At 52.9% G+C, this 12,559-nt stretch overlaps 1 protein-coding gene across 4 annotated transcripts in view; it reads left to right on the top strand.

Moving 5' to 3' along the window:
- Nucleotides 1-12,559, top strand: part of TRAF5 (TNF receptor associated factor 5) — a 45,076-nt gene that overhangs the window by 2,256 nt on the left and 30,261 nt on the right. The window contains exon 2 of one of the 4 annotated variants that reach the window (XM_057534124.1): nt 11,744-11,862. The exons of the other annotated variants lie outside the window; for them this stretch is intronic. Within the exon in view, the coding sequence (XP_057390107.1) occupies nt 11,855-11,862 (8 nt within the window). The 5' untranslated portion in view covers nt 11,744-11,854. The remainder of the gene's footprint in view (nt 1-11,743; nt 11,863-12,559) is intronic. 4 annotated transcript variants of the gene reach the window in all.

The raw sequence follows: 12,559 nt of genomic DNA, 5'->3' as shown, positions 1-12,559 counted from the left end.
GGTGTGGGTGAAGCACTGAGGGTGAAATAACCCTTTGGGCTCCACTGCTGGGCCAGGCCTGCGTCTCCAAGGACTCCGGTTCCTCTGCTCCAGGCCCTTCACCCTGGTTTCTCAGAGAGCTACATCTGCCCAGCTCCCCCTCAAGGAGGGTTAACAAGGGCTCCCATACTCTAATAATGCATGTATGGTCTGTTCCCGGCAACACAGAGCAAGTTCTCCTCCAGACTCTGCCCTGGCCACGGCATGAACAGACACCCACGGTTAGTGAACTCAGGGCGAGACCTGTGTCTGGTCTTGTTTGTATTCTGGCATCTGGCACAGAGGAGGCCTAAACAAATGTTGGCCTTGAATTCATTTGAGCCGTGTCTCCCCTGGGCTCTGAGCTGCCAGGGCCTGATGGCTGGGGAACGTGCGCTGGGTGAGGCTCTGGAGAGACAGGCTGAGCTGCCAGCAGGACTTGCTTAAATCCCCGAAGTCAGAATAGCACCGTCCAGTTGACAGATAGCCTGTCTCAGCTGATGCACTTCTCACTGCCTCCCAGAGAGCAGGGAGAGACGGGTGCTGTTCCTTCCACTTTACCTGGCTGCAAGCTGGACCTCAGAAGTGACTTGAAAGATCTCACAGCACGTAGGGACCGGCCAGGACTCCAGCCCAAGTCTTCAGACTCCAATTCGTGTGCTCTTCTCACAGTTTTTTAGCTAGAGGAAGCCAGGATTCTGGGCAGAAGGGCGAGGGAACCAGAAAGGCATGCATCAAAGGCTGCCTGACGCCTCTGTCACTGATCCGGGATCTTTAATAAGAGCTAACAGACCAGGGGAAGGGGATCAGTGGTCGACTCTGCCTCTGAACAGCTTTTCCTGTCCAGGTGGTGGCTTTTTTTGACGTTCCTCTGGGGCAGGAGCTATCACCCCAGCAGAGTGTAGTAGGTGGGTGGGTCTCTTGTGTGTGTGTGTGTGTGTGTGTGTGTGTGTGTGTGTGTGTGTGTGTGTGTGTGTCAGGGTTAGAGGGGAGCAAGCTGCAGGGCAGAAGTCATCCCCAGGGCTGCTGCGGCCACGGTCGAGCCCCAGTGAGTTTGTTGTTTTGCCCAGAGCAAAGCTTTTTGGAGGGTCACACAGTGGTTTTTTTCCCCTAGAGTCCCCGGCAGGCCCTGTCTTGTGAGGAAGTGGGCTGGAGGGCCAGGGGAAATAAAAGTGAAAATACTCAGTGGTCCTCATAGAAAAATTCACAGTCCATTTGCAGTGACAGTGATGAGCGCTTTCTGCATCTTGTTACCTGGAGGCAAGCGGTGGTACAGGCTTAGACGGCGCTGTAGCAAGAGCAGTGTGCACCCAAGTGTCCGTGCAGGTTCTGTGGTGCTGGGGTTAGTGATGGAGCCCATTGAGCGCCCCCCCCGGGCGTGGGGAGATAGGTGCTTGTGGGAGGGGGTACCCATCTCACTTCCAGCAGATCCTCATGCCTCATTTCTTGACACACACTCTATCAGCTTCCCTCCTTGCCAGTTCAGGACATCCCTGGAATTTCCCCTATAGCTTTTTATTCTCTCAAGGAAAAGGTGCTCTCCTGACCAACGGGAGGACACCTTCTCCACCTACACCCCTGATGCAGCTCTCTCCTCCCTCGGAGATGGAGATGGAGACGATTCCCTTCATAACTCCCTGGCCACTGACTCCTTCCCCTCCACCACATGCTCAGTCTCTTCAACAAGAAGACCCCACGTTTCCTCTCCCTTTCACTGACCAGCTCCTAGAAAGAGCAGCCAGCACTGGCTCTTGCACTCGGTGCTCTCTTCCTCGCTCGGCACCGTGCACCTGCCCTGCTGCTTACATTGCCCTTTGCAGGCTTCCAGGGCCTGGTAATCCTCGGTCGCCAGCCTGCTCTGCAGCTGTTGCTCAGCTCCTTGGAGGGGGCCACACCGTCCCCACTGACGTTTCCTTCCTTGACCTCGAGCTTCTCGTCCTCCTCCTGCCCTGTAAGTGCCAGAATGGGGCCAACACTGTGTCCTTGGGCTGGCTTGCCATTCCTACGCTCCTCTCCCTGGAACCCTCCTGCGCACCTGAGGTTAACCAGCGCTCTTAAGGAAAGGCTGATCAAGTCTCCACCTCTCACCCAGCTCTCTTCTTGGCCAGTTTGATTTGTGATACACAAAATCCTCACCGTGATGTTTCAGGGGCCCCTTAGATACTCGTCCCAAGCCGCCTCTTCCTCCACGTTCTCCCTAACCCTAACCCAGCAGAGATCATTGCTGTCCCTTAGCCACCTCTGTCCTGTCTCTCCCCAGCCGGTCCCGATCTACTGTCTATTCCCAGGGCTGCTACCTGAGTTCCCGTCCGCCCCCCACTTTTTCCTGTACTACCTGAACTGTCCATTCGCTCGCTTTCCTTCCCTTCTGTTTTCTCTTCCACACTGTTGCAGAGGGGACTCCTTAATGCATAGTCTAATCAAGACCTACTACTTCCACTAATGGTGTAGTGGGAATAGTATGGATTTCAGAATCTGGCAAGCTTGGGTTCAAATCTGGATTTATGGCTTGCTGGTTGTAGTTGTATGATTTGGGCAAGTCGCCCAACTTCCATGAGCTTCTGTATTCCCACCAGTAAACAGAGATAGTAATGTCACCCACTTGGGGTTGCTGGAAGGATTAAATAAGGCAAAATATACACAGAGCCTAGTGTCTGGCGGGTTCAATGAAGCTGGTTTTCTTCTTCCGGATGTTTGACAGCATAGGGAGTTGTGGGGTCTCTGGGGAGGTGGAAAATATGTGTCTAGCCTAAAGGCATTCAAATTTAAATTAAAAACAGACAAGCTCAAGAACTGCCGCATACCAGGGTAGACCATCATTTAAACTAGCCTATTGCTGTCGCTTTGCAATCTCTAGACCAGGCCAACCTCAGGGGCCAGAGTCGGTGCACTGGGATGGGGCAGGGCATGGTGGGGATAAGTTGGGCCAAGCCCTTGGCAGGCAGAGGGCAGAGAAGGGGGCTGGCAGCATCAGATAAAGGAGGCCCAGCCCCAGGGGGTGGGTTTCAGGGGCAGGTTTCCAGTCGTTTAGAAGGACTTGCGGGCAGAGCAGTGCAGCCTTGGAGGAATCATGGTGCTGGGCAGGCAGGTAACACAGGGACCCACAGAAGAAATAAAATGGATTTAGGAAGCAGAATACAGGCACTGGCTTGGTCACCAGGAGCAGAGCCATTACTTCAGTGGGATCCAGCTGTGAAGTCAGAGCAGAATGAGGAGTGAGGTTGACTTGGGGCAAAGCTGCCAGCCAGAGCCCTCTCTGTGCTCCCTTCCTAAGGGGGATGGCTTGGAACAGCCAGGCTATGTTCTGAGCCTCCGTTAGAGGAGTCCTTGATGCCGGAGGATGGAGGCAGGGGGTGGGGTTAAGCTGAGCAGGTCACAGAAGTCCCTCATCTGCCTTCAGGATGTTGGAATTCTGAGGAAGAGGCTGGGCAGATATCTGTGGTACAACCTAGGAAAATTTCCCATGCTTCCCTGGGTTCAAGGCAAACTAATGTACTATAAAGTGAAGGCTTGAGTGTTAAGTAGATGCAGAATAAATAAAAGAAGTAATTAAGCAACTGGGTGGGATCATTCCAGGAAGCCCTCCTGAGGAGTGAGGAAGGTGGGCAGCCGGGAGGGAGAGGAGGGAATGCTGAACCATGCGCAAAGACATTTCTAAGGGATAAAGGAAGGAATGAACAGTTGTTCTTCATGTATGGGAAGTAGATTATTCTAGAGCAGATTGATGTTGAGGTGGTTTATATGAAAAGAAACTAATAATTTGGGATGTTGCTTGAACCTCTCCATAGCACTTCCATAGACTTCCTCAAAAATGCCCGATGCCATGTATTTGCTTTGGACGGACAGACACTAAATTCTTTCAATCTTCCCGTGATGCTAACAATTCCATATATATGACTTCAGTGGTTCACTGACACTAGGTCTTTCTAACAAGTGTGACGTCTGTAACCCCTGTCTCTTCCACCTCATAACTGTAATGCTGAATTTTCTCAGTGTCTGCTCTTTTTAGGCCATGTTGAACAGCGGCAGGGCCTTCTACACCTGACTTATCTATTCCTAACTTTCTTCACATCGTTTCTCCTTCCTGGAATGCCTCCCGTTTTAATCTACTAATCCATGCCCCTCTCACTCTTTTCAAAGAAAACTCAAAATTTGTGTCTCGTTAGGAAGGCTGGTCTCCAAGACCATGCCCAGGTTCAGTGGTTTGCTAGGAGGACTCACGGGATTCAGCATATAGTCATAGGGCTAAGATTTATCACGGTGAAAGGATACAAAGCAAAATCAGCAAAGGGATAAGGCACGTGGGACAAAGTCCAGAGGAAACCAGGCACCAGCTTCCAAGTGTCCTCCCCCAGTGAATTCACATAGGACGTGCTTAATTCGTCCAGCACTGAACTGTGACGACACGTGTGAAATGTTGTCTATCGGGGAAGCTCATTAGAGACTCAGTGCCGAGTATTTTTATTGAGGACTGGTCATGTAGACACCCTCTGCCTAGCATACAACCAAAATCTCAGACTTCCAGAAGAAAACAAAACAAAACAAAACAGATGTTCAGCCTAAATCACATTGTTTGCACAGTTCAGGCACAATGAGCAACTCAGGGTGGTGAGAGCCCACCCCAAATCCACCTTCCCAGACATCAGCCAAGGCCCATCCTTGTAAGCAGACCTTTCTAGGGGTAGCAGATGCAGGCCTGCTATATTAACCCTTTTCTGCACAGCTTCCCTGCATAATCCCACCTCAGTGCCTAACTATAGTTATGCTATAGAGAGAACCACCCTAGATAAGGGGCCAGAAGACCTGGGTTCCAGCCCAACATGGCCACCTACTGCCGGGTGACACTTTGGATCCCTCAAGCTCTATTTTCCTCATTTGGAAAAGGAGAGTTGTAATTCTTGTTTGTAGAGTTCAAGGGTGACTGTGAGGATCGAGTGAGATGGCGTAGTGGGCATCCGTCCCCCTTGGTGGATCACCTACTGTGTCTAGGGCCATGAGTGAGCATGGGGAGTACGGAGGGAAGCGTGGTGAAGTGGCTTTGATAGGAGACAAGCCCGAGGTTGAATCCCAACCAAGCGATTGCCAGCTACGTCACCTTGAACACGTTCTTCCATCTCCCTCAGCTTCAGGACCCGATCTGTAAAATATGAACATGAGTAATGAAACTAGTACCCATCCCTCACTGGGTTGCTGTGCAGAGTAAGTGGAACAACCCATAGAAAGCATCTAGCCACAGTATCTAGCACACGGTAGGCACCCAAAGTGGCAGCTATTCATTTACTCAGATATTTGAGTGGCGGCTCTGTGCCAGCACCTTGAAAAAGACACAGTCCCAGCCCAGCTTTCTATTTGCTCATGCAGACTAATACTGGACAGATAATTACATTAAAAATGAATGTAATCATACGTGCTATGAAGGAGAAGTACAGAGTGATAATAGGGTGTGTACTGAGGAAGAAGGGGCTGAGCTGGCTGAGGAGGCCTGTGAAAGCTTAGCTGAATAGTGATGCTTAAGGTGGGCTTGGACGAGTTTAGTTTCGTGAGAAGTGGGGGGAGGGAGGAGAGGATGTTTCCAGCAGAGACAGCAGCTTGAGCAAAGGGAGACCAGCCTTAGGGCGAAGGCTGGAAGGAAGGAAGGTTCTCCTCTCCTGTGAGGAATGGCAAAAAGGCCAGAGAGGCTGGAGAATAAGGGGTGGGGAGGGAGATAACCTGGAGAAGTGGGTGGGGCCGTGGTAGCTCAGTTAAGGGTTTGGAACTGTGAGAGTAACGGGAGGCTGTGGAAAATCTGTGTGAGTGAGAACACCTTGGCTTTTTCAGAGGCTAATCAGGCTGCTGTGTAAGGGGTGCTTTGGGGGAGTGAGTGGGTGAGGGGAGACCAGCCACAGGAGGGGACGTGAGGGGAGACCAGCCACAGGAGGGGAGGTGAGGGGAGACCAGCCACAGGAGGGGAGGGGAGGGGAGACCAGCCACAGGAGGGGAGGGGAGGGGAGACCGGCCACAGGAGGGGACGTGAGGGGAGACCAGCCACAGGAGGGGACATGAGGGGAGACCCGCCACAGGAGGGGAGGGGAGGGGAGGCCAGCCACAGGAGGGGACGTGAGGGGAGACCAGCCACAGGAGGGGAGGTGAGGGGAGACCAGCCACAGGAGGGGACGTGAGGGGAGACCAGCCACAGGAGGGGAGGGGAGGGGAGGCCAGCTATAGGAGGGGAGACCAGCCACAGGAGGGGAGGTGAGGGGAGACCAGCCACAGAAGGGGAGGGGAGGGGAGGCCAGCCACAGGAGGGGAGGTGAGGGGAGGCCAGCTATAGGAGGGGAGACCAGCCACAGGAGGGGAGGGGAGGGGCGACCAGCCACAGGAGGGGAGGGGAGAGGAGACCAGCCACAGGAGGGGAGGGGCGGGGAGGCCAGCCACAGGAGGGGAGGGGAGGGGAGGCCAGCCACAGGAGGGGAGGTCAGCCACAGGAGGGGAGGCCAGCTATAGGAGGGGAGACCAGCCACAGGAGGGGAGGTGAGGGGAGACCAGCCACAGGAGGGGAGGTGAGGGGAGACCAGCCACAGGAGGGGAGGGGAGGGGAGACCAGCCACAGGAGGGGAGGTAAGGGGAGACCAGCCACAGGAGGGGACGTGAGGGGAGACCAGCCACAGGAGGGGACGTGAGGGGAGACCAGCCACAGGAGGGGAGGTGAGGGGAGACCAGCCACAGGAGGGGAGGTGAGGGGAGACCAGCCACAGGAGGGGAGGGGAGGGGAGGCCAGCCACAGGAGGGGAGGCCAGCTATAGGAGGGGAGACCAGCCACAGGAGGGGAGGGGAGGGGAGACCAGCCACAGGAGGGGAGGGGAGGGGAGACCAGCCACAGGAGGGGAGGGGAGGGGAGGCCAGCTATAGGAGGGGAGACGAGTAATAGGAGGCTCGTGCAGAGGCCCAGGAGAGAGGGGATGTGGCCTGAATCGGGGATTGGTTGTGAGGGAGGAGAGAGGACACTACCAACGATACCAGTTGTCTGGTGACAACAGCAAGATAAAAAGTGGCCCTTCACCGACAGGGAGCACTGGAGAGAGGGAAAGTTGGTTCCGTTTTGGGTGTGGTGGCTTTGGAGTGCCTGTGAGACATTGAAGAGGAAACACCAGGAAGGCAGTAACATGTGTGGGTCTAGACGCAGTGGAGAGAGACCTTGGGGGGTCGTTAGTTCGTACATGGTCTTTGATGCCAGGACAGTGTGGTTTCAGGGAAGCTAAAGGGGAAAAAATATTTTAAAGTGTGTGTTTGGGTTCGGGATGGGGGTCGGGGTCTCTAACATCAGATGTTGCTGGGAAGGCACTTAAGGTGAAGATGGAGAATTGACCATTGGCTTAAGTGACCCAGGAGCCCCTGGGTCCTGGGTGAGAGCAGTTTGGGGGGCTTGGTGGGGTGTGAGCCAGGCCGGAGTGGGCTGAGCGTTGGATTGAAGAGAGGCCGGTGGAGATAGTCACTCCGCTGTGTGAGGGGGAGGATGAGTCAGGAGGTTTGGCTGTGAGAGGAAGCAGAGCTCGAACTTCAGAGAAATACGAGAGCGAGAATTTGGGGGATTGCTTGCATCTCAGGAGAGATTCGTGATTGTGTGAGTGCTGATGGAAGGAGCCAGCTGAAAGGGGGAGGCTGACGGATAAGCAGCCTCTTCCCGTCAGAAAACCCCTGAGGAGGCAGGAGGCTGGGACAGGTGGAGAGCTTGGCCTGGTGCAGAGTCCACCTCTGCGGGGGCCCCGAGGCGGGGCGGAAGAAGGGCAGAGCAGGGGCCCCCTGCACAGGGGGCCGGATATGCAGTCCTGGTGGCAGGAAGTGGAGGTATCTCTGGTCTGAAAACTTCTATTTTCTGTGCAATAGGAAGTGAGGTTTCCCGGGGAGACGGGGAGTGTGGTCAAGGTCTGTGCAGAAGAGAAAGGTGTGAAACAGATGTTGAAAACAAGAGAGTTAGCTGAAAGGGAAACTGGCCCAGAACTCTGTTACCTGATGAAGTCTCTGGAAAAGGAATCCAGCAAATGTGATTTTAGATCTCTAGCACCTTGTGAGGCACCTCGCTGAGGGCCCCGTACCTGTTTTTTGAATAAAAAGTCCTTCTCAAGAATAAGGGGCTCAAGATCTTTATTTTCTTTCTAATCAGACAAATACTTTGTGCTGCTCTGTCCCTTTGGTCTTTCCCCACGCCTCGCCATGTTGATATTGTCTAGGATTTTAGTTCTATGATAATTGTAGATTTAGTTCTATGATATTCTTTTTTATTGTCCTTAGTCCTTTAGACAATTGTTTAATGATTTTCATTTTCCATCTCTCTTATCACATCTTCTTAGATTGAATTATTTGAACACTTCTTCCATGATTGTTTTCTAAGTAGAAGTTTTTGTGGCAAAAGAAGAAAAAAGTCCTTCTCAGCATTTTCCCTCTTTCGCAGGCACCTGGCTGCCCACTGGGACACCCCACCCAGGGGCTAGTTCACATGGGTGGCAGTAAGGAGCACTGTTCAGGCTCCACTCTTCCAGCCCCGGATAGCTAGACCCTCCCCCTCCTTACACTGACTACCCCCCTCCCCCCCAAGTCAGCCATCATTAGCCAGCTTTGCCTTCTCTAGCTGTGACCGGTAGAATTTCAGGACTCCGAATCGGTTGAGATGAAGTGTTAGGCCCTGGGAAGCACACTCCGTGGGAGAGAGCCTGTCCTGCTTTCTGCAGAAACTGTAAGGCTGCTGTTCAGTCTTCCCACGAGTACTTACTGCGTGCCTATCATATGCCCTGTTCTAAGTACTGCTCCCTCAGGAAACAGAAGAAACGTTCTTGCCCTCATGGAGCTTATATTCTGGCAGGAAGATAGTAAAGAAGCAAGCATATACCAAGCTACATGGTGATAAGCGCTTTGGAGAAAAATGCAGCAGGTGATGACGGGGCTGCCGGGGATGTTGCTATTCCACGTGGGTCGGTGAAGCCCTCACTTGTGAGGTGACACCTGAGCAGGTACCGGAAGTCAGGAAGAAGCTATTCAGGTGTCAGGCAGAAGAGCATTCCAGGCAGGGGGGCAGCACGCAGAAAGCTCTTCTACTAGTCAAGAAGAAGCGAGGCTGGTGTCACTGGAGGGTGTGAACAGAGGAAAGCGCTGGGAAATGGGGACAGAGGATGGAGGCCAGATCACAGGACTCTGAGGACACTGGCTTTTACCCTGAGTGAGATGGGGCCCTTGGAGCAGAGGAGTGACATACCTGACTTCTGTTTTTAAAAGGATCACTCTGACTGCTGGGTTGTGACTAGACTGTAAAGGGACAGGGGCAGAGGAGGAGACCAGCTAGGAGACGAGGGCTTTATCCAGTGGGGAGATGACGGTGGCTTAGACTGGGATGGTTATGCTGACACTAGAGAGAAGTAGGTAGATATGCGTGGAGGAAGAGCCAATAGGATTTGGTGTTGTGGGATGGAGAGTGAGAGGGGCCAAGGATGACTCCAGAATTCTTGGTCCAAGCACCAGGGTGATTGGCGGTACCGGTTTACTGAGGTGGGGGAAGGTGGTAGGAGGAGCAGGCTGGGTGGGGCTGGATGTCGTACGTTTGAGATGCTCAGTGAACAAACATGGAGCCATGGACTAGGCAGTCGGGATGACTCGAGTTCAGGATGGGGGTCCAGGCTGCAGATAGGAACCAGGGCATTGTCAGCCTTAGATGGCATCCAAGGCAGGAGCCGAGATGGGCTCACCAAGAGCACAAGTGTAGATGGAAGAGAGAAGAGGTCCAGCACCAGCCTAGGTGCCCGAGAGGTGGGGCAGTGAGGAGCGGCCAGCAAGGGGAAAGTGACCCGAAAGCTGGCATGGTGGTCTAGCTCGGCACGTCTCACACTGTAACGGGCTGCAGAATCGAACCTGAGAACTTATTAAAAAAGCAGACTTCTAGCTACCACTGAGAGATCCTGATTCTGAAACGTTAATTAGGCTGCGCTAAACTATTGTAACAAATAGTACCCCAAAGCAGAGGTCTGTTTCTCTGGGGTAAGGTGTCCAAGCCAGCATTTTTATCATGTTCCAGGGCACATTCTTAGCAGAGCGTCCAGGGACCCAAGCACTCCGGAAACTGTTGCTGTGCTTCGTGCCTAGACATGCTCCCCACTGTACTGAAAACATCTTGGGAACAGGAACTTGGGGTCCTGTCCCACTGCACCCCTTTGCACAATAGAATGAGGTTCAGACCTCTACATGCAGCAGGCACTGGATAAATGCTGGCCAGGAGTGAAGAATGGACAAGCATGAGTATTAAGCACTTATTTTTGTGCCACTGTGTGCTGGTAATTTATGTAGATTAATACGTTTAATATTAACTGAGCCTTAGAGGCAGGTGCTATTATTGTCCTATTTTCCAGATGAAGAAAGGTGACACAGGTAAGTGAATGACAGAAAAGACTGAACCCCAGTGGTGTGCTTCCAGAGCTGGTCTCTAACCAGCAGGCTGTACTGCCTCTCATCAAGACCTCCCTTTTGGTACCAGCTGGGTTGCGGTGCCTTTTCTTCTGGCCATGACTCAGAGTAAAGAGTACTGGATTTGTAGTCAGAAAGCCTAGATTCAAGTTCCTGCTCCATCGCATGTTAGCTGTATAATTTGGGACATAGGTACTTCACAACTTGGGGCCTCAAGTACTTCATCAGAAATATGACCATGATATTCCTATGGGGTTAGTGTGAGGACTGGGCGTGATGCTGTATGTGAAAGTACAAATCGCAAAGCACTGGTACGTATATTATTAACTTGAAAAAACCAAACTGTAGAACCCCTACAATTACCCAAAAGAGCTGCCAGAGGTGTGTAGATTGTAGGCAACCCAACAGGCCTTGCTTAACCAGACAGGTTCTCTGTACAATCCTTTATTTATTGATTTGGTTTTTCGTGAGATTTGGTTTGATAAGTTTCACTGTTCTTAAAAAAACTGTGAAACTTCTGGCTAGCTGATCCCTTAAGTCCTTCCACAGCTGACTGGCTCAGTTGTTGGGGGAAGCCACTCCTCAGCTTCTGTCTGCTTCTCTTGGGTCCCCTTCCTGGGCTCCCCACCTGCTTTCCCTCTTCTGTCGTCCTCATCAAGCCCATCAGTCCCAGTAGCCCAACGTCAGCCATTGAACTGAGGGGACTCTAGGCTGCCCGCCCATGTGTGGGCTGGCCCTCTGGGGTGTGCCTGGGGTAACGGACCTCGGGAAGCTTCTCCCCCCAGGGCTGGGGTGAGAGGGTCCCCTTCGGTCCCGTGTGCTTCCTCCCCAGGCCTGGGCCAGAGCTGACCTCACCACTGGTCAGGAGGGGATTGCCCATCTGCCTTTCCCAGGACATCGACTCATGCCCCAGCCACAGAGTCTCCCAGAGCTCCGGGGGCTGTTGGCAGTTGACAGTACGTCACACATCTGTGGTCAGCTTTGGAGATACGAACCTAACGCCATGGGAGGTGTGTGTGAGACGTGTGGGAAGATGAGGCGCAGCTCAAATGATGTTGGCCTTTGGTAGCTAAAAGTCACCAAAAGGTCAAGCCAAGGTTTCGGGATCCTCCTTAGCACGTCTGTTCTGTAGCCTGCCTAGGGTGGTCTCCGGCCTCTTCCCTTTCCTTAGAGCACCCTTAGACCATGGAGGGTGGGGCCTGACTTAGTCCTTGCTTAAAAATGCTTCTGAGTGCCAAGCTAAATCTGAACTGTTGTCCGTTGGCTGTGTATCCCAGCTCCCATGTCACTCTGCTTGCAGGGTCGCTGCAATGTCCATCACTTTCTGAGAGCCTGTCTGTGGGAGGAAAAGGCCCATCAGGAAGGGAGACGGGAGGGAGAACGGAGTCTGAGATGGTAGCCCCGTGCCTCGATGAAGCGGTGAGGGAGGCTTTCAAATGAGGGGGGTGGGAGCTGTGGCAAGAGAGCTGACCCAGCCTCAGGGGAGCCCTGTGGGGGGAGCCGCCTGGAGGTGTGGTCTGGGCCTCGGGAGAACCAAAAGGTACTTGTCCTCCCTGGGAGTTTTGAGAAGGAAGTGTCAAATGCCACGTAAAGGGCCAGAGGGCAACAGTTTAGGAGAGACTGATTGTCAAATCTGATTATGTGGTTACAGTTTAGATCATCAAATGAATATAACTGTGCTTTTCCAAACTACCTTCATGGGGCCTCACCTCCTACCCCAACACCCGGATGATCTGGGCCTCCAGCTTGTTCAAGGGCAGAGTACAGGTGAACTTGGGAGATGTTTCATTCAGAAACTGGGGATGATGATAATAATAATGTGTACATCGTAGGGTTGCTGTCAGGATGAAAATGAGACAGTGCATATAAACTCGCTGGCTCTGAGCCTGGACATCGCCTCAGTAAGTGTAATCGCGACCCATATCCAGTTCCAGCCCTTAGGTTCCATTCACATCTTTTCATATCGCCCCCTTGCCGTCCGTCTGCCTCATTCTGATTTGTCCTAGGTTGTCTTCATGGCCCTCCTTCCAACGGCTCTTTTCCACTGAGGCCTTACATTCATCCCAAATTTCCCTTCTTCTGTACCAAATGTTGATGGAGTGCTCTGTGCCCGGCC

The sequence above is a fragment of the Balaenoptera acutorostrata genome, chromosome 1 (genome assembly GCF_949987535.1).
Source record: "Balaenoptera acutorostrata chromosome 1, mBalAcu1.1, whole genome shotgun sequence".
NCBI lineage: Eukaryota > Metazoa > Chordata > Mammalia > Artiodactyla > Balaenopteridae > Balaenoptera > Balaenoptera acutorostrata.
The sequence above is the reverse complement of the archived record's forward strand: the minus strand, read 5'-3'. Positions and strand labels throughout refer to the sequence as shown.